Source organism: Neolamprologus multifasciatus, chromosome 12 (assembly GCF_963576455.1).
Source record: "Neolamprologus multifasciatus chromosome 12, fNeoMul1.2, whole genome shotgun sequence".
NCBI lineage: Eukaryota > Metazoa > Chordata > Actinopteri > Cichliformes > Cichlidae > Neolamprologus > Neolamprologus multifasciatus.
Window position 1 is genome coordinate 11,390,080 of NC_140450.1, and position 21,993 is coordinate 11,412,072.

General features: G+C 41.3%; 1 protein-coding gene across 4 annotated transcripts; it reads right to left on the minus strand.

Annotated features, from left to right (window-relative positions):
• Nucleotides 1–8: 8 nt before the first annotated feature.
• septin5a (septin 5a) lies at nt 9–21,352 on the minus strand. 4 transcript variants are annotated; one of them, XM_085180948.1, is made up of 12 exons: nt 21,214–21,352; nt 21,054–21,067; nt 6,044–6,134; nt 5,647–5,733; nt 4,268–4,391; nt 4,019–4,153; nt 3,742–3,859; nt 3,547–3,648; nt 1,875–1,971; nt 1,621–1,756; nt 1,425–1,527; nt 9–1,131 (listed from the first exon to the last, which is right to left on the minus strand). In XM_085180948.1, exons 1-12 carry the CDS (start codon nt 21,257–21,259, stop codon nt 1,069–1,071), a joined length of 1,116 nt encoding a protein of 371 aa, XP_085037074.1. In that variant the 5' UTR covers nt 21,260–21,352; the 3' UTR covers nt 9–1,068. The 4 variants fall into 4 exon arrangements, with proteins under 4 accessions (XP_085037074.1, XP_085037073.1, XP_085037075.1 ...); XM_085180947.1 differs by lacking the exons at nt 21,054–21,067; nt 21,214–21,352 and adding an exon at nt 7,820–8,784; XM_085180949.1 differs by lacking the exons at nt 21,054–21,067; nt 21,214–21,352 and adding an exon at nt 7,801–7,827.
• Nucleotides 21,353–21,993: the final 641 nt, after the last annotated feature.

Consider the following 21,993-nt stretch of genomic DNA (forward strand, 5'->3'; position numbering starts at 1 on the left):
GGCCAGACTGACGACAAACTGGGGTTTATTTGTCACACCTTTGTAAATGGGACACAGACTGAGCTCACAGCCTTCAGGCAAAAAATATGTACAGCTCATCAGTATCAGAGACTACACACACACACACACACATCTACACACACGCTCTGTCATACTGTGGACACACAACTTTGGTGGCATAATTCACTTCCAAGAAGAGATATTTAAACAGAAGCACAAAGTAGTGGCTCCTCGTTACTGATCCTGTAGTGGTAACAAAGCATCCTGTAGGCCACGATCCATCAAATTCAACAACAGGGCATCGGCTAAAAAGCGGTAAAAATAGGCCCACAGCAGCATTTAGCGGATATGAGTAATGACAACATGCTTGCACATGCACCCTGCACTGCACAGACTCTTGTTATCTCAGAGGCTCGCCATTCATTGTAGCCACCGGCAAGAAGAGCATTTTCAGCTCATTCGGCACATTAACAAAATGCTGGAAGAGGAGCAGAAGATTTTCACCGGCCGTATGCAAATAAATGCCAAACAAATGTATTTTTGAGCAAATGAAGAAGAGCAAAAATCAGATTTTAGTAGACGTAAATTCACTGTGGTACCTTTTAAAGGAGTTTTATGGATGCATACCTGGTAATATTAAAGGTAATATTAAAGAAAATGTAATGATCATTCACACACCGAAACACACCATCGCATAATAAAAAACAATATCCATGTTCAAAAATCGAAACATCACCAAGAACCTACGTTTCATTACAAAATATGTCGCAGCAAACACCCTGACATTAAATCCAAAAAGTTTAGCACTGCATTTATAAATTAGATACACTGATTATTAAATTATGTGTTTATATCTTATATGTTAGGACCACAGCGAGGGGCTCAAAGTGGGAGATTGGATAGTTTCAGAGGAAAAAAAAACACCCTCCAGGCAAACAAACTATACAAAAGCACCAAACTGAAGATTAATGTACAGCCAGAGTTGCCACTGACGCTTGATAACCATTTTCAAAGTCTGGAAGTCTCACTGTCGTTAGGGAGATAAGCAGCAGGTGGCGCTGCGGCACATCACTGCTCTTTGTCGTGCATCTGCTGCTGCATCTTGTTCAGCATCTCCTGCATCCTCTTCAGCTGGAGACGGAGAGGAGAGCAGATTAAAAACTGTCTGTCACGCGTTTCATAGAACGTCTAAACATTAAAGCAAGATGGTGACATTTTAAATATTTTGCTGGCACTTTGGTTCTTTGTGTGTTGTTTTATGCAGCAGACATTTTCACATCCTCAACAGAATCCAACAAAATTGTAACATGTTAAATCTTATTATGGCGCACATATATTCAATTACAAGTCATAACAGCTTGTGTTTAATATCACCTGTAATCATTTTTTTTTTTTTTAAAACAACAACAAAAGTTGCTTGGTACCTCCTCATCTTTCATTTTGATCAGTTTCTCGGTGTCCACATCTGGAGTGGACAGCGGCAGGATGGGGATCGGGCTCTCCATACGGTTGTCCTGAGCCAGTTTACTGAGAGATGAAGAAAATGGAGAGAAAACATCACTTCTATTGAAGTTGTTTGCTACACGTTTGCACTTGCTCACGCTTTCATTCCTCACGTACCTGGTCATCTCCTGTATGCACTGCGCTCTGTAGTTTTCATAGTGGACGTCGCAGGTTACGTCTTTGAGGTCGTGCATGTGGGAACGAATCAGCATGTTCCTCAGTTTCACAAAGTCACAGTGCGATTGGTTTTCCACTGCGCAAAGAAATACGCATCATTACCTTTATTAATCCAGTCAAGACATGCAAACTATTTCAATTTACATTCAGGCTGAATAAAGCTGAACAGACGTGGAATATTCGAGCATGCATACCTTCGACGATCCCCCAGGGGTACAGCCTTCCCCTCACTCTTTGTCCACGAGCCTCCACCACTGTGTTACTGCCAATCACAGCGAACGGGGTGCACTCCTGCAGAAGGAGACGTGAGGAAAGGTTGTTATTTCAACCCCTCTCTGCTCCGAGAAAGCTGTCTGAGCATGCTGGCACACACTGACAGAGTTATACACACTCACAAAAGACCCCTGAGCTGCTCAAGACAACTGTGACTTTATTTGTTGAGACAGGTAAAAGACTGTTAGCTGTTTATTTTCTCTGCACTGACTTTCTCAGCTGATCGGTGAGTTCATGCTCCAAGCCCGCATCTATCTCCCCTGAGCCGCTGCTGCACTTTCATTTAAAAGGACAGTAAATGGTTAGGAGCACAAAATTCCACAGAAACACTCTTGGGCCTCATGCCATTAAGCCATGCAGGTACATTTAGGTTAATGAACTCACATTTTAAAGGAGATTAGGTGTGTTTTTCCTTATTTTCATTTAGTATATGTGCAAGTAATCCAAGCTTCAGACATCTTTAAACACCCTGTTTCAGATGTTTTTTCTACTCTTGGCTGTGTATTATGTCAGTAATAGAGGATATTTCAAACTGTAAACGTGTGTATTAAACATGTGCTTGTGAGCGGCAGCCAATCAGAGATAAGCTGGCTTAACGGGAGGATGGTCTTAAAGGTAAGGGAGCTAAAGGGTTGTTTAAGACTGAACTTTGAACGATATTACAACATGGTGGAAGAAAGGAGAAGAAAGGTCCTTTTAATAAATTTGTCTTTGAACTTTATGTATGCACCATATATATCATTTACTTCAGATACTTTCTGCCAGCTGAAGGTTTCTCTGTATCACAGGTTTTGCTCAGTTTTCCAAAACGCACCATCCAACTATCACACCCACTTCAACATCTGGCAGCATCTCTAGATCCATCTCCATTTTCTTCACAAAACAGCTGTTATCACTTTCCATCGTGCTGAAATGTGTTCCTGTGTCCTTGTTTGAATCATTTAATACGACCTCTTTTAATGGTTACAGTTTATTAAAAACAAAGGCACAAAACATTGCTGTGAGCAGCTTTCACAAGCACTTCCAACCTGCCAGCTTAACAAGTGCAGATTATCCAGAGGAGCTGAGATATACATTCTGATACAGCTCAGCCTTTGAGCTGCTTTAAGGAGGAAAAACAAAACTCCATTCACTTCCACTGAATGCAATGGAGGTCCAAGATTTAGAGGCAAATACCTTCAAGTTATTTTCCCAGAGTTTTTAACTGGATTGAATAATCTTCCAGAGAACAAGAAGTTTGTTTAGTTTTCCACACCTGACCTGAGAAAGTGACATACCAAATGTTAACTGAGCATAATCCTTGTATTAAGGAAGACTGTGACAGTGTGTTGACAGATCGGGAAAGACCCCGTGTTTGTTTTATACTATAAAGTTCAGATAGAGGTAATAATTCAATAAAAGGTTACCCTTCTATACTATTCACTGAAACCACTGCTGGTGTATGAGCCTGGTGGTCTGCTCCTCTCTGCATGAATGATAGCCATATGGTTTGCATTTTTTTCTCCATGCATTTGTTAAATAAGAAGTACGATGATCTGAATCTGTAGCCACAGTAAGTCAGTAGCTCACAGGTATGTGAGTCCCCAGACTCACCTTCAGCTCTTTGTCCAGCTGTTTAAACTCCTCATCCTCGTCAGAGTCGCATTCAGGGAACTGGTACACTTTGATCCCAAACTTGTCTATTTCCTCTCTTATCTAGACACACACACACGAGAGAGAGAGATCATATTTCATTCACCAGCCTGCAAAGCAAACATCTTGATTTTGCTGCGGAGCTCCTTGACTCACTCTGTCTTTAAGCTTTTTTATCTCGTTGGGCGTGAGGCAGTCGGCTTTTGCGATGAGTGGAATAATGTTCACTTTTTCATGTAGAGCCTTCATAAACTCAACGTCCACCGGACGAAGCCTGAGCAAGGAAAACGAGAGAGCAGGAGACTCAAAATTGTGGCTTTAATCATGACTTCTTTGTGTACACGTGTGTGTGTGTGTGTGTGTGTGTGTGTGTGTGTGTGTGTGTGTGTGTGTGTGTGTGTGTGTGTGTGTGTGTGTGTGTGTGTGTTATTACCCATGCCCAAATGGAGGGATGAAGTAGAGGCAGCAGTGGACTCTGTTATCCTGGATGTTCTTTCTGTTCAACCCGCTCTCATCCCTGAAATATTGCTCGAACTGCTGATCTATGTAGTCTGTGATCGGCTTCCAGCTGGGACAAAAAAAAAACACCACAGACCACATTAGCTGCTCTTGCAAAGTCCCGGGAATTCAATCGAGCAGTCTGAATCAGACACAAGCAGATCAGCGAGAGTCTTATGTTTACCATTCATTGTTGTTCACGGCATCTCCAAACCCTGGTGTGTCCACAATTGTCAGCTTAAGCTTCACTCCTTTTTCCTCGATGTCCACGGTGTGTTTGATGATCTCCACAGTTTGATTAATGCGTTCTGCAACGTGACAGCAATGAGGAGGAGAAGACAACTGAAGTAGGAGGTCAGTGAAAGTGTACAAGAAAGTGAAAGTCAACAACTCATTAAATAGTATAAATACTATACTTTAGCACTTAAAGTACTTTATACAACATGTCTCATTCACACACAAAAATTCACACAAGCACATTTTTCTATGTGTAAATGCTTTCTTACTAACATTCACACTCCAATGAACACATCCAGAGCAACTGGTGGTTCAGTATTTTGCCCACGGACACTTTCGAAGCAGACTGAATCAGCTAAAAATGGAACGATGGGCATGAGCACGAGTACCCTTATAATTGGGGTGCTATTAAAACAGCTGGCACTCATTCAGCTGTGTTCCCTTGTGTGACGTTTGTCCTGCTGACATTAGATTAGGGAGAGGTTACTCATCACTGGGACGCGTGTATATAACTTAGAGTATCCAGAGTTTGTGGTCTGCTGACTGATGGCTGCTAAGCGTGAGTAATGTAACTGGCCTGTGTGAGTCCATCTGAGACAGGGAGAGGAAGTAATTGTTGACACATTTAAACACTTTGCTAGACACACTACTTTTAGGGGTGCTACTCACTACTATAGTTTTATGTTGAAGAGGCAGGCCAGCAAGCTTAGGACTTTCTTTGGCCACTGTTAAGTAGAACAGCTTGTAGGCTTCATCTAGAGATCGCTTTGTGTTTTATTTATTTCTAAACGACTCCATCTGGATGGTTAATGCTACCTCACTTTCCACCATCTGCTGGGGTTGTGTTATGGTCCCTCAGCCTCTATAGCTACTTCCAGGTTTTGGTGGCTTCTTGGATCAGGGAAACGACCTTAGCAATCATTCTCTCTCTTTCAGGTCGTTTGGATTTGTTTGAACTTGTTGTTCTCTAGCTTTTGATTTATTTTTTTTTATCTATCCACACATATCAATCACAACAAAAGCGCCTTGAGGTGACTTTTGTTGTGATTTGGCGCTATATAAATAAAATTGAATTGAATTGAATTGAATATTTGACTGGGAAGCGCGGTCTCTATATTTTGTGAGAGATGTCATCAAAAGTTAAGTCTGTCACATTCATATGTTGTTGTTGCACCCAATAAAAAAAAAAAACTAAGATTAATTAAAAGAAATGAACACACATGAGGAATTAAAGGTGGGGCTTTGTGAAGGTTGCATTAAGTATTCAGCAAGCAGTGGATTCATTATGACTGCTGCACAGAGATAATAAACAGACCAAGGACTCACCCTCAGCGTTCAGTAGCTTCCTGTCTTTGTAGAGGTCTGTGAGGAACAGGCTGTTAACAAGAGTGGATTTTCCCATACCGGACTCTCCTGCAGGTCAAACACAAACACACGCACAGACACACAGATAGTTATCCTGTGTGTATATTTAATTATGAGACATTAATAAAATGAACTCAGCTGCCAATTTACTAATGTAGTCCTGCAATAAATCCATCTGCCATGATGACTTTATCAATGAGGATAGGCAAAATATTAGAAACAGCTAAATGACTCTAAAAACAACTCAAACAAAAACTGGTCCATGGGAATTTATTTTATACCTAAATTGGTTTTAGTTTAGTGTGCCTATTAAATAGGCAGCTGAGTGTAAATAGGCAAGATTCAGCTTGAAACGCACCTGCCACCATCAGCGTGAAGTCGAAGCCTTTCTTCACAGACTTCCTGTGGACCTGGTTAGGCAGAGTTGCAAAGCCCACATACTGTTTCTCCTGGAACACAAAGAAAAGGAGACAGAGGTGTTCAGTGTGTTTATGTTGCACTTTATCTCATCATACGGCAGCTGTCAGGTGTGTTGTGACATCTGCCGGTATCTGAGCTGTAAGTCTCATCATCAGCCCAGAGATGAAACACAGATGTGTCACAAGCTGGTGCCGAACCCAAGCCGAGATAAATGTGAGGGCTGTGTCAGGAAGAGGATCTGGTGAAAAATCTGTGCCAAATCAAATATGGGAATTCATTATGTGTGGCGATTCCTTTGGTAATAAGGAAGGAGCCAAAAGTATTGTTAAAAACAGCCGTGAAAACCTTTGAATTCAAGTGTTTTTAATCCCTTTTTCACAGGTGTATAAAATCAAGGACCTTAGCCACATGGATTGCCTTGACAAACATGTATGAGAAAGAATGGGTCGCTCTAAAGACCAAACTCAATTCCAGCATGGCGCTATAACAGGAGGTCAGTTTGCGACACTTCTTCCCTCATAGACTTACAGCTGATTGTGGAATTTTATTGCAAAGTAAAATTGTTTAGGAGCCACAGCAACTCGGCCTCCTCTGGCATTAACATCAGCACAGAAACTGTGTACCAGGAGCTTCATGGCCAAGCTGCTCCTGCAGCTGCAATATGTAGGCTGCCCAGAGTTTTACCAGAAATATTTTATTTGAAAAACAGTTTAAATAATTGAACTAATCCAAAAAATCACCAACTGACTTTCTATTATTTGACTAACTGAATAATTCACAAGTTAAGTTAAGCTTCAGGCCTACAATAAAACACCAAAAAGCAAAAGGTCAAAAACAGAGGCAGAAACCAAACAACTGTAAGAGAGTGCTGAGGGAGTGAAGACCAAATGGATCTGGCAGAGGCAATAAAATCACCACAACAGACGGACGAGGTCTATAATACAGAAAATCTACAACTGCACGGAAAAAACACGTGCAGCTGAGAATAACCAGCATCTCAGAGTTTCCACTAAATCTCTCAGAGAAACACAAAGAGAGCCACGGGCTACCAGGCTCTCGCTGTAATGCACAGCAGTAACTCCAGTATCCCGCTGCATCTGAACGTCATCTTTACACCACAGTACGACACAGTGACATGTGTGGACATAAATACACACTCGAGGCCCGCGGAGAGCATTCACGCACGGACAGAAGCTGCATTCAAAGGACCTGAAAAGCTCTTTTTTACTCTGCAAACACACGAGCCAAGCACACAGTCAGTGTACTCATACGCTGTCATAACTTGTCATAGGCATTTCCGAACCCCCCCCCTCGGGTGAGGATCTCATTTATAAAAACACGCGCACGCACATACACACACATAAAAGAAAACCCACAAGCTGTGCAATAAGACAAGACACTTGCCAAAGAGCCAGAGGTGTAAGACCGAGAGAACTGCTGAGAAAGCTGCACATAAATCATTGGGTAATCTCAGCTGCAAACCTGACGCTATGTAGAAAAATTGCAAATGGAAACTGAACTCAAACAAATCCACAGAAAGCAGCAAAAACAGCAAACAGATGCTGAACAGGGTCTACAGGTGTGGGGGTATTTCTAAACTCATCCCGAGCTATCTGCTGCTATTTTTCTCTTAAAATCCGCGTAACTTTCTGATTTCTTTTCCCAGTCTTTGGCTTTTCTTCACACATTTCTTACCATAAATCCAACTCTTTACCTTCTGTCTGGCAGTTCTCACTCGTGGGCACAGCAGCCGTTCCACCAGTTTTTCTTGCAGCATGATGGCATCCATCCTAAACCGCTCCGACACTGACGGACCAAAATAGCCGCTGGTCTCAGAAAGTTAAAAAACAGCCCAGCAGGGAGGCGGAAAGGCAAATTTGAATGCTCTAGACCTTGATAGCTCTGTCTCTAACACACTTCCCTCCTGTTTATGAGCTTTAAATGTGTTCCTCCTGCTCTCCTCTTGACTCCCTTTCTTCTCTTTTCTCCTTTGTTTTCTTTATTTCTTTTTCTCCTCTGCCCTACAGCGGTCTTACGCTCCCTGCTCAGACAGGTATGGAGGAATTCTCGCTGAGAAAGAGAGAGAGAGGGAGCAAGAGAGAAGTGGCAATTTGAGGGAGGAAACAAGGGAGGGATGGAAGGAACGAAGGTCTAAAAGAAACTCATTCATTCGGTCTGTATTCCCTCCCCCAGCTCCAACAGTACAAAAATAAATCCTTACACTGAGAGAAATGACTAACAGCTCGCAGAGAGAGAGACAGAGGGGAGAGAAAGTGTACTATATCGTAAGATAAAGACAAATAAAAGAACGTGTTTGAGCACGGCAGTGACAAAAGTTGCAGTGCAAACAAATGATAACTGCAAGTTCGGGCCTGCAGGGTAACACAATCAGATGATCGAGTCACTTGTCAGTCAAGCGAAAGCTCTGTATCTGCTGCCTTTGCTATTAGCCGAGGCATCTGTGTTTTACTGCAGGTTTGCAGTGACAGTCGGTGACGGAAGAGGACCAATACAACAAGTAAAGGTTTTACATTATGATTAAATATTCTTCTTTTAAACTCTTATGTAAGTGCAGGGGTTACAGCAAAATTAGATAGATAAATAAAATAAATAAAAGCACTCCAAAAAACACACTTGTGACTGATATTTCTACATCATTCACTTATTTATTTGAATATTTTACTGGTCTGATGAGTCATGAGGAGAAAGTTTTACCACATAAATGTGCAGTCTACCTTTTTTTTAAAAAAAAAAAAAAAAAAAAAATACTTGTTAAGTTAGGCTAAACATAAATTCTTATAAGGATTCACAACCCAAAAATGAGGGAGTCACTGTGATTTTGATGCCTGGCCTGTCAGACCCTTCATGCGTGTTTTCCTTGGCTCTCTTTACACACTTCTTCTACCTGCTCTGAGCCAGCTGAGTAAAGAGTACAGTGAAGCAGCTCTATCAGAAAAAAAATACAAGAAATGAAATTTGATAAGAATCTTGCATATTTTTATATTTTAAATTGTATTTTGCAAGTAGCACAGCAGTAACTTAACTACAAGACTTTAAATTAACAAACAGGTTAAATGCAGTTAGCAGTGGTTATGTGTGTGTTTTCAAGCACCTTAAAAGAAGCATTAGAGAGATTCAAAAAACGCTGGAAACACTGCCACACATCAGAGAAAATGAATGTTTGGGAAAGTCCAACTCCTGCTGAAATGCTGATATAACCAAAAGGGCAGTGCAATAAGGACCAGGTCTTTTTCTGTAAAGAGGAATTTAAAGGTTTTATTCCAGACTGAAGAACAAACAGCAGCACTGTAATTAAATCACTTTTTAACTGCTGTGTTCTACAAAAATCACATTTTATAATCAATCAGTGCAGATTCCCTGGTAACTCTGAAGGTTGGTGTAGTGTGAAGTTCATGTGCATCGTGTAAAAGCACATAAAAACATATATAATGCAGACATAACCAGATTCATTATCTGCCTTTATGCTACACACACACACACACACACACACGAGTGATATCAGAGTTTTGATCTCTTATCAAGAAAGGCCCCCAACACCCCCCCAAACCGTCACATGCTGCGTACTTTAAATAATTCAGGTTTATTTTTTAGGTCAGTGAATAAATCATTTTGTTATGCTGTATACCCACGGTGTGATTTTCAGTGGGAATGTGCACATACTTATGTGCTGCTGCTACAAACTGCCAGTCTGGACTGAAATAAGAAGGATGTAAAGAAATCACTGGGCACTGTAGGAGTGTGTATGCATTTCTGTGTGTGTGGAGATAAACGAGGTACATTTCATGGCAGAGGCTGGACTCGATTGATTCCAGATGTGACTGTGGTGTGTGTATGTCAGCGTACGATGGGATGGGTGTGTTCGACTTGTGCATGACGTGGGCAGCAGAGCTAAAATGCTCTTTGAAATAACAGAAGCTACGCTTTTAAAGAAGAATACTGGTTTTTTCCCCTGAAAAGGAATGCCTCGCAGTGACGCCACGTATGGCGTGTGAGCACCTCGCTCCACGCCACAGGAGGGAGACAGAGGACTGAACTGGGACAAAAAGTTAATGGTTTCAGCTTCTTGATAGGTTTTCTCAGCTGAGAGGAAGCAAATTGAAACGTCACAAATGGCAGATGAAAAGTTTACGGTCATTGTAGACAGAGAATGTGTGTGTGTGTGTGTGTAGGGCAGAGGGAGGCCCAATCAGAATAAAAGAAAGGAACAGATGTCTTGAAATGCTCTTACAATAGCCAGCCAGCCCCCCACCCCGTCAGTCTTTCACAATGGCCAGCTGTCCCCTTCTCTCTCTCTCTCTCTCTCTCTCTCTCTGTCTCACACACACACACACACACACACACACACACACACATGCAGACTCTGCTGATGTCACTTCACAAAGTATTCATTTAAACCTCTTGCTTTATTGATTGCTGAGTAAAGTCAAAGGCCTTGTATAATCTTTTCTTTCATGTGCTCATTTTATGCCTTGCTGCCACTTGAACTTCATGGGTAACACCTAATAAACACTTTAACTGAATATTACACAGCAGATTCACAAATTAAACAGAGTCTTTCTGAAGCCACAGAATTGGCTTTATTTAAAAGGCAAAAAACCAGAACTTGCATTGAAAATATGACTGGAGTCAAAAATACCAGCGTTTATTTTGAGACAGTATGCTCAGATATTCTCACTAACAAGTCTTGAGAACCAGGTAATGAAGAAATTAAAAAAAAAAAAAAGCATTAACATCATTAAAAAAAGACTGTTTGGGACCAAAATAGAGTTATTGCCTAAGATGACTTAGACCTCAGAGTGTTAAATCAACTTCTGTGTATCCTCTCTATGGAAGCGCCAATGAATATGATTATATATGAATATTTTACCCTTGATAATCCAAAAGCAGTGATGATGTCTGTAAATTGAATGTTCTACTAATTTTTCAGTTTTAGTGGTAAAACTGGGAAATATCTTTTGAATCTTCAGTTTAAAAACACAAATCTGAAAATATTTGGCATTTTTGCTGTTTATGTTTTTTGTTTTTTTTAACTAACAAGAAGAAGAAACTTTTTGGCTGTCAGAATATTATTTCTGGATCTCTGCCTAACAGTATCTTTGCCAGTATGTGGGACGATCCTGTTAGGCAGAGATCCAGAAATCAGCCACTCGCTCAGCAGGCATCGCTCAACTTCCTTCTCTCTGTCATACAAAGCTGTCTTTAAAGGAAGTGACTCTGAAAGGCTCACAGCAGTTATCTCCTCTGCTACACAAACACATGAAATCGCATGTCATCACTCTGGATGTGGCTGAAGGAGGAACAACAGTTGATGAGACACAGTATTGCTGATGAAAACTTTAAAAATCTAAATTCATCATGAAAACTTCTTCAGACTGCAGAAACAGAGATTTCTACCATCAACGTTCAAGCTGCTTGTTTTTACAACATCATGATTATCCAGCATATGTGTGCAAATGAAGTAGTACAGAACATACTGTAGGACCGTTATCTGAGGTAACAGGTATGCAGCGGTCAAAAACCAGTTATAAAAACAAAGCTTTAGAAGGTTTATTATGTTTAATAGGTTTTGAAACTATAAAATCCTCAAGGAAAATACTTGCTGAGGTCAGATCATGAGGTGCAGTGGTTGGTTTCCTCACTGACTTCTGTACAATAGACTTCTTTTGAAACAAAAAGCCTCCCTGTTGGTTATCAGAAAAGATGAAAGATTTAAGTCTCTTCTGGACAGATGTCACTTTTCAGACCAAGAAGTTATTCTAAACTTTTAAACAGAGAATGTTTAAACAGGGCTTTAGCAGACAGTATAAAAGATCGACACACAACCCCACTGGCATGCCTGGAAATGTACCCTTTTTGCAAAATAAGAACTTTTATTTACTTTGACCTGAAAGAAGCGACTGAGTCCATAAACTCATAAGGAAACTGTTTACTGAGGTCACAGAGGGAAAGCGTTGAAGGCTATTTTCGCATAAACTTCTACAGCACCAGAAGTCTTTTTGCAAATCACCCTCTGGTGGCCATTAACTAAACTACAGGTTAGATGCACTTCTGCACTGACTATCCAAGCTAGCATGGGGCAGGAGGCGGGGTACACCTCGGCCAGATCACCAGCCTCTCACAAGACTAACACACAGAGAGAGATAAGTAACTATTCACACTTGAATTCACACCTATGACCAATTAATCTATAAATGCACTGATAAGTGAACCCAAGCAAAAATCTTTATGCTTTTCAGTGGAGACTGAAGGTGGAAGGACCAAAGCACTGACCATAAATTATTGTAAAAATATATAACAGATTTCCTAAGTTGTTAGAGAAAGAGAGAGCGTGTATCCAATTATTTTCCACCCTTTTTGCTCAAAAATCTGACAGCATGCCATGATCTTGTGTAGTGGTAATAACCCGGCTTTAATTCATGTGCTTCCAGCTTAAAGCAGGCAAACGGCCTGCGATGGAGCTGTGAAGAGTTGTGACCTTTACTGTTCACTACTCTCCAGCTCCCAGCCATCCCGCTGACACTTTCAAGCCATTAACACTGAACGCTTCCTCTAGCACACTGCCTGCCGACCGGATGGTAGCCCAGAGGCAAAGAGGAAGATGAGGAGTAGGAGGGGTGAGGGCGGGTGAGACAAAGGAAGAGGGGTGCAAAAAAACAACATGAAGATGGACCCCTCTCCCTCCTTTGTTTTGTCTCCGTGGAGATGCAAAGGCCAGCATGCCCCCAGCTATTTAGCATGCTAATCTGACAGCATGTAAATGCTCAGGCAGTGATAAAAATGTTTCAAGGACATTTGGCTGCGGTTGCCCAGTTTTCGTTTTAGCATCAGCTCATTCAAAGACAAATGATACTTGGCTATAACCATATTTGGTAAGTAATCATGCTGAGGAATGTTGGAAACTGTGCATTATAATTAAGTAACTTCTGATGCTTCTATAATTTTCTTTTTGTCAACAGATCCCATGAAAACTCAAACCAACAAAGAACATGTCTTTTTTTTGTACCATAGATGTATACAGACGTTAAAAACACACCAATTAGCCAAACATGTTGCACTGATCCTAATATACATTTACAGGATTTCATTTCTTTGTAAAGAGTCATCGACAGACCTTGTCCACATGTTTGAGAAAAGCTGGTAAAAATTACACTGTCCCATTTAAGCTATGTGGAACCACCTTTTAAAGGACTAAGTGTGCTGAGAAGGGTGAGAAGAGTCAGATTGTGTTGCTTTTATTAACAATGAGAAGAAAATGCTGATTTACTTGTTTTACGTATTAACTGACTGACTAGATTACAATATATCCAATTATAGGTTACAGGTGGGATCCAACTTCCGGGGCAGCAATCTCAACGTCAAACTGTCAAAAGTTGCAGTTCCTCCAGTGGCCACTTGAAGTTGGCTCCTAAATTTAGTCAGAAGACTCCCGTGTTCGACTGTCCAACTTTACAGCATTAAACTGAAGTTATGGTTCAGTTGGGTACGGTCCTGTCAGTGGGATGGCCCATCTACCTGCAGATGTGCTCTGTTGTCAGATGCAGGCTGTGTACAAAGTAACGACCTTTAAAAGCAATGAAGTGTAAACCCTTTAAAAAAAAGTTTACAGCCTGATGCAAGAGACAGTTTTGGCCTCAATATAGTTGAGGCAAAAACTTCATAACGACCCCACGAGGATGAGTTTTTTTTAATATGTCATCCATCTGGATACTGACAGGGCTTAAGGGTTCACGTTGCTATGGGAGTGCCCCACTCGTTCATTTAAATAAGGTAACTCCTGGCTTCAATGAACTAGCATAGTTGTGGCGAAAATGCTGAGTCCAAATCAGTGTCTGATGCCTTGGTGGTTACATTTAACTTTTATACACTTGTGGGATAACAAGCATACACTATTGTCTTCTTGGAACATAAGTTTATGCATGCTGTGATATTGATGAATAAAGTTTTCAAATCTAATCTAATCGTTCTTGTTAAGATTAGACTGGATTTGTTTCAACCACACAGTCAAGTGCAGATGATAAAACATGATTCTGAGGATCTTGGGGGAAGGGGGGGGGGGGTTTCTCCTCATTAGTTGTAGCCCTGGGAGCTGCAAAAGGCTGCAAAAGGCTGCGTTTTGGGGAACTGATTAACTGATGTCACTAAAGTGGAGTTTTAAGGTGAACACGGAGAGGAAGTGTCAAGGTGCTCAGACACATTGGTCAGCTTGCACTCACTGAGCTGTCCAAAAAATGAGCTGAGGCTGAGCTGTAGCTAAAAACCAGAGAGGAAAACTGACTGCACACAAAAACACACACACATGCACACAGGCTAATGGATCACTGGCAGTACAGGCGTGTTTGCGGCATGAGAAAAATGAAAGTATGTGCATGAGAACTCACTGCAGGGCATAAACTCCTCAAACACCTGAACAACAACAGCGCAGGTAATAACTGTTACATAGGGAAAATAATTTTGCGGAGCAGAAACACACCCAGGCTGCCTGATCTGGTTTCTCAGGCTCTAGATTATTCTCAGTTATCAAACATAATGGTGTACACACTCACCGGCCACTTTTTAGATACAGCTAGTACCAGTTTACTTCAGAACTGCCTTATTTTTTTCATGCCAGGAGCTGGAAACATTGCTCATTGACAACTTGATCACATCGCGTCATACAAAGATCTGCATATTCTGACCTCACTTCTCTAGTGGGCTGAGATCTGATTAACATGGAGGTCATTTGAGTTCAGTGAAATCGTTGTCACATTTAAGAAGGCAGTTTGAGATTATTAGAGCTTTGTGCTGCCAACAGCCATCAGGAGATGGGCGTACTGTCGTCATAAAGGGAGATGACATGGTCAGCAACAATACTCAGGTAGGCTGTGGTGATAAATCTAAAAATAATGATCAGTTATTACTTAGGAGCCCAAAGTGTGCCAAGACAATATATCCAGTTCCATTACAACATGGTCACCAGCCTGCACAATTTCTGACCGCACCATTTGAAATTCACAGCAAAAATCAAGAACAGGCAATATCCCAATCTTCTATTGTCCAGTTTTGGTGAGCCTGCATGAATCACAGGCCTGCGAGATCCTCTTCTGTATGCCTTGGTGGTGGCAAGTGGTTGTTTGAGTTACTATTTCCTCCTTATTGACCTCAACAAGGCGTTTTCACCAAGCGAACTGCTGCTTGTACCATCTTTTATATGCAGTCTATGGTCATGAGCTACAGCTAGCTTAGTTTAACAAGAGACAAACAGTAGAAAACATTAGCATTAAATTGGCACTGTCTAAAATTAACCTCAGCAGCTTTAAACCGATGCATGTGCAGTGTTACATAACGTGTTTAAGCTGTGTTATGCGCTTGATTACTTATTAGCTGGGAACAGTTATTTTCTGAGCTGTTTGTAATTTGTCTGAGGCAATACAAAGTTTGGCACCTAACACAAGTAAAACCAGTATAATCGTTTCTAGACTTGGCATGCGAAATATTTTAGTGAGCGTTAGCGGTCTGGGTTGGTTTCGGTGGCAGTTAAGTTCAGTCAAGGTCAAGGTTACGTTATTTATACCTGCAGGTAAGTTTGCTTTACAGAAAAATGATAGCACTTGCTGTCCCCTCATAAAACACACACCTATTTAAACCTGACAGACAAGGCTCTGTGACAGAGGTCTGACTGAACCATGCCACTAAACAAAAAGATAAAACAGACTTAATAAAAGAGATAAGACTTGTCACACCACTAAACCAATCATCAATGACTGGATCGTGGCTAGTTTCACCCTCTTTCAGTAAGCTGACAATAACAGAGTCATCTGTATATTTAATGATGGCCCTGTTTTCATATCTGCTCAGACACATGTTTGTATAGAGTATGAATAATCAGGGTTATAAGACACACTGGGTCAGACAGAGCCCCATTTATTCTCACTCTTTGTGACCTATCAGTTAAAAAATCTAAAATCCAGTTCACCAGGTTTTCCACCATGTTCAATTTCTTCCATAATCATTTTCTGAGGATTTTATCCAAAGACTTTCATCACGACTGAGATGTGGGCAAAAGGTCTGAAGTCGTTTAGAACTTTTGGATGACTAGATTTAGGGACAGGAACCAGGACAGCCAGGGCACAGGTTGTATTTGCAAGGATTCATTAAAAATAACCTGAAATACAGGACTGAGTTCTTTAGCACAACATTTAATTAGGCGGCCACTAATGTTATCAGGACCCTGGCTTTTGTTCACATTAACTGCATGAAAGGCCTTTTGGTCATCGCTGAGTTCAATGATAAAGTGTCTTTCAGTTTCTGTTTCAGTTCCAAAATATCCTTGCAAAAATCAGAAGAATTAAAGCATGCGACATATTCAAGGAGTTTGCAAAATCTCTGTTTGAATTAAAATAGTCTAAAACGGTCTGGCTGCTGCTCTGGGGATTTTGAAGCCCCGCTATGGTTTTCACACATGTCCAGGCAGACCCAAACTTTTTTGCAGCAAATTTGCTTTCAAGAAAGTTTTTGTAACTCTGTTTTGCTTTCAGGATCTCGATTTTCAGGTCTTTGGTAGCTGACGGAAAATCAATCAATCAAAGTCTGAAAAGCAGACTTTCAGACTATCAATCAGCCACCAAAGACCTGAAAGTCTGCTTGTGGTGCATAGATCTCCTGCTTGCTGGTGCTCTGTTTAATGACTAATTTTCTAAAATTCATCCTGGATCCTTTTTTATGACAAATGACTGATAAAATCTGGAAAGTTTGGGGCACAAAGTTTCTTTTACCTCTGAAGCTGGTGTGTAAGAAAAAGTTTGAGAATCGCTGCACTAGCCTTTGACCAAGTGACTGTTTCCCTACATGTCAAATGGTTTCTTTTAGGGGAAAATGTTGTGCCCATATGATTAATAGAAGCTCAAGGCTTCATGCATCAGCTGCTCCCTCCTTTTCTTATCTGTTGAAGAGCTGCAGGAGGCTTAAATTTCCACATTTAAGTCGACCCCCCTCTCTGAGCTGCCTGCTCCTGCTCTGCAGCTGGTCCTCAGTGGGAGCAGCGAGGGTCCCATCTGTGGCAGCGAGAGGGTGTATGTTTAGAGACAGAGAGAGCAGGTGAGAGAATTAAGTGAGATTGTACCTGAAGTGAAGTGACACACATGCAGACACATCTGACTCAACATCAGTTCACTGCTCACATCTCCTACCCGCCTATATATAGGCAGCAGATAAGGCAGCAGAGCAAGGCTTAAGGAAATTCTGTAAATTCACGAGTTAATATCTTTATTGTAGGGGCAGCATGGTGGTTAGCACTGTTGCCTCACAGCAAGAAAGTCTTGAGTCAGGCTGGAGTCTTTCTGTGTGGAGTTTGCATGTCCTCCCCATGTTTGCTTGGGTTCTCTCCGGGTACTCCGGCTTCCTCCCACATTCCAAAGACATGCAGTTAGTGAGGATAGGTTAATTGGTAACCCTAAATTGCCCATAGGCGTGAATGTGAATGCAAATGGTTGTCTGTCTCTATGTGCTAGCCCTGCGGCAGACTGGTGGCCTCTCCAGGGTGTACCCTGCCTCTCGCCCTAAAACAGCTGGGATAGGCTCCAGCCCCCCGCAACCCTGACAAGGATAAGTGGAAAAGAAAGGATGGATGGATGTTTATTGCACTACTTGATGCTGCCGTTACAGTGAAATAAAATGTATTGATTGAACATTCCTGGTGATAAACAGCCGACAAACGGACTGATTGATTTTCTAATCTGTGCTCTAGCAGCTGCAATTTCAGCTGCGCAGCAGATTACACCTTAACAGGCTACAACACACAAAATCTCTGTGTGCAAACTCATCCTGCACAATCAGGAGTTGAGTAATCAAACTTGGCAAACAGGAAGATTTTTGACCCTTGAAGATTCTTATTTACGTCAGGTATCATGACTTCATCATGCTGCCCTGAGCAACCAGATACAAATGGGCTAAAATTACTTTTTTGTAGCATATATGCACTTACAACATGTTATAAAAGCATGAAACGAGTTTAATTTTACGATAAAAACATGCATTTTATATCCACAAAACTTTTGTTATGTATGATAGATCATCATCATTATCATCATGTTGCCTAGTAACCACCCAACACCAAATCACAGACCCTACAGAATACAGCAGCAGTGGCATGTAACACCCTCCTATTCTCCCCTGCTGCTCCTGAGCCACAGTTACTAAGGGGCTCATCATGACAGCATGTCTTCACTGATTAACAGCAAACTTCCAGGAACAGAAGCAAAACAGGACAAGCAATCATCAAAATATCAAAATCAGTCTAATGAACAGAACAATGAACAGCTACTAGTGTGGGTCGTGGTGAGACTGATTTACTAACTGATGTTATTGTAGAAACACTTTAGATATCCAAAAGCACATTTTTGAGCTCAAATCAGTGATACATCATCTGTGTCACTCCATCAGGGTGACATCATGCAGCCGAGTGCTGGTCAAACTGGGATTTTTTTTTTCTTTTAATCTTTGATGAAAAAATGCTCAGTGAATATCCATCCACCTACCCACTCACCCACACACACACACACACGCACACAGACTAATCACCACACAGGATTGTGAGTAGTCGTCCACTCCTTCATATTGGAGCAGTCATGAAAACTGATTTTTTTGTCTCCACGCTATCACAGCCGAGGAAGTGAGCGTTCAGGGTGACGTTAATGAGGGGAACGTGGAAAGAGAAACACGAGAGTCGGATGGGAGTTTTCTAAAAACATTGATTTTAAGATTGATTATCAGTTACGGCTGTTTCTGCAGTTATGATCTCAGCATTAAGTCAGTCATTCTGAGAAGGATTAATGTGTTTTCCAGCTCTCCCTCCTCTTCCTCCTCCTTCGCAGCATAAATGGTTCAGAATAGGAGATATTTTTCTCATCAGGGTCAAAGTCAGCACAGAGTGTGGGAGTGGAGAGTGAAGTGACAGCCAAAAGCAGAACTCACAAGGTGTAAAAACAGTGTAGTAATGAATATTTTTATCAAGAGGCTTTTTTTTTCTTTTTTTTTACTGTTTATGCACGTAACATAAACCATCCTCATCCAGGTTTTCCTCATAGTCTGTGTTGGATCTGCAGTACCAATACCACCATGAATTTAACGACTGAACTGGATCCAATTGGGAATTTTTGGAAGAAAGCCACTCCAACCTGTTCAGCATTTTTCTACAGCGCCGAGGAGGGTGGAGTATACAGGCGGTGGGGGTAAAAATGAAGATAGAAACCATCTCTGTTTTTGGTTTCAGGTGGTGGAATGTAAACAAGCACGTTTACACAAATTCTATACTTCAGACAATATGCAGATATACTTTAAGAAGTATTTTTTGCCATTCTTGGCAGAATGGCATGCTCTGTTTTGTTTGAATACTCTCCAATTTGCTATGATCATGCAGACAAGTCATCATAGTTATTACTCCACAAGCATACTGATTGCACTGGAAAGTAGTTTAATGTGAATAAATACAGGTTCATGGTCTCATCTAGAGAGTGAAGTCTTTGACATATGGGTTACTTAAACTGATTTTACATTTGTTACAGGAATTGGCACTGAAATGCGGGGAGACAGCATCAAAATGCTCTATAAAAGCAGAGAGATGACAGATAAACACAACCCTCTGAGAGTTATTGCTGTGCATACCTGTACCCTTAAATATAAGACCTCACTTATTCTTCCAAATCCGGATCAAAGTACACATAAAAACAAAAATAAAACTAATAGTCTTGCTTGGGTATAAATTTTCATTTGTTTCAGGGGGAACTCAGTAATAAGATAAACCCGATCTGCTTTAATGTCACCCGTGTGATGTTATATTGCTTGGTTTTATTGAAACTACTAATTCAAGTTGCTGTTCTGAGTGAGGTGTTTCAACTTTGACTAGAAATCTAAACAGTAACACATTTCATTACAGTAAATCAATCCAATCACAGGGACGGAGCCACATAACCAGTAACAAGAGCCTATTAGGGGGCTCTGAGCACAGTCTGCACATATAGACATAACTGGACTTATGTAACAATTTTTTAAGGACATCTTTTTTCCTCTGACTGTTGTACCCACAGAAACACGCTTAAACAGTTTAAATTGTGATCATTTTATACTTCAACTCGTTTTTGCAGTTACAAATTAATACATATAAGAGTTCCCTGATGAAACTATAAGACCAAATGATAATAATAATAAAAAAAAATATTCCCCAAATGTTCATTTCTTGCAATGGGATACTTTAATTTTGTATAAGAAATAAATTAGTCTTTTTGCTGCATGTGGTTCCTGCTTTACTCACACACACATGTGTAACCACGCAGTTACTCCTGTACTGTCACCTTACACCATCTTCAAAGAGGAAGAAGAGGAGGAGGGTCATCAGAGAGCCGGCTTCCCCTGCAGGCTCATGTGGCAGCTGTTTTTAGCCGAACAATGGTCAGTAAAGGTTTACTAAAGGCAGCCAGCAGCGGCGACTGTATACACGAGTCCTGCTGACGCAACGCTGATAATTAGGTCAGCCCATCGCCCGATTCAGTGACCGAAAACCCAGAATAAATGTGGAGGCAGCAGAGAGTCGTGGAGGAGGGGATGAGGAGGAAGGATGCTGCCTTTTGGGTACCATCACGTTGGCTGCTCGCCTCTTGTCGAGCTGGCCTGCTCTACATATGCGTCTAAAAATTACTCTACCCACCCCTCTCCGCCTGTCAGTGTGGTGATCAGCTCAGCCTGTGATGGCACGGCTACCCTCAGAGCATCGTGCGATTATTAATCTGACGCGCACATGAGAAAAAAAAAAAAAAAAGCGAAAACATGGGATCTGAGAAGCAAATACTAGTGATGCTGCTGGAGCCGAGCTCTCCCTGTGCCAGAGCTCTTGCATCGTAAAACATCCTCAACCACAACAAATATCACAAATAAATACAATAAATGATGATTCCTACCTCCGTGCTGTCCTCTGTTAGCCATCATAGGATTGGATGAGAGGGGGTTGCAGGTGCAGGGATGCAGAGCGACGCCCAGAGAGACGGAAACATGGAGACATCACTGCACTGATCACATTTAAACCCAATCCGACGAATAAAAGCGAGAAAGCACGCTCACCTGTCTTTACCGGGATCCGGCTTTTGTACCTAATATTGGACGTCATGTTCACCGTTCTCCTCCCGAATTTCACCGAAGCGACGGCTCACAGACAGCGGACCCTCGCCTCCAAACCCCCGGACAGACAGGAGGAGGGCGGGCCGAGCTGACACGACACATGAAAACCACTCCTTCCTCCTCCTCCTCACAGACTCAGCCAAACAGCAGGAGGATGCTATGAGTGTCAAAACCTCAGTAACATCCGTAATTAAGTAACCCTCACTTCTCTCTGAGCCTTAAAGCTATTTTACTTACGCTTGAAATCACTGGACCCAACACGTGAACACATATTTACCTGATGAACCTACAAAAGTTTGCCTTGTTTTTAGTGTCCTCAGTGAAACGATTCATACTTTTTTGTAACCTTTTACCTTTTATTTATGTTTTATTTATTCGCCTTGAAAGTCCTCAGTCTGACCTAAGGTTTTACTTTTTATAACTATCTGCTCCCTTTGTGGTTACGTCTTTGCGGTATGTGCAGATTACACTTTTACATTAAAAAGAAAATCCTAGAAAGAAATAAAATTGATAAATTCACAAAGCTTAATAGGATTTACTTTTCATGCTGCTGGACTTTGTGCCAGCAACTTCATAATGAACAAAAATAATAATAATCAAAGAAACGTCTGGAACGACTCCTCTTTGAAATTTCTTCCTATGCCTGTTCTCACGGCGAAATGGTTGCCCCACAGTAACGAGGTCCCTAGTTTGAACTTCCTGTTTGTCTCAGACCTGCGTGGG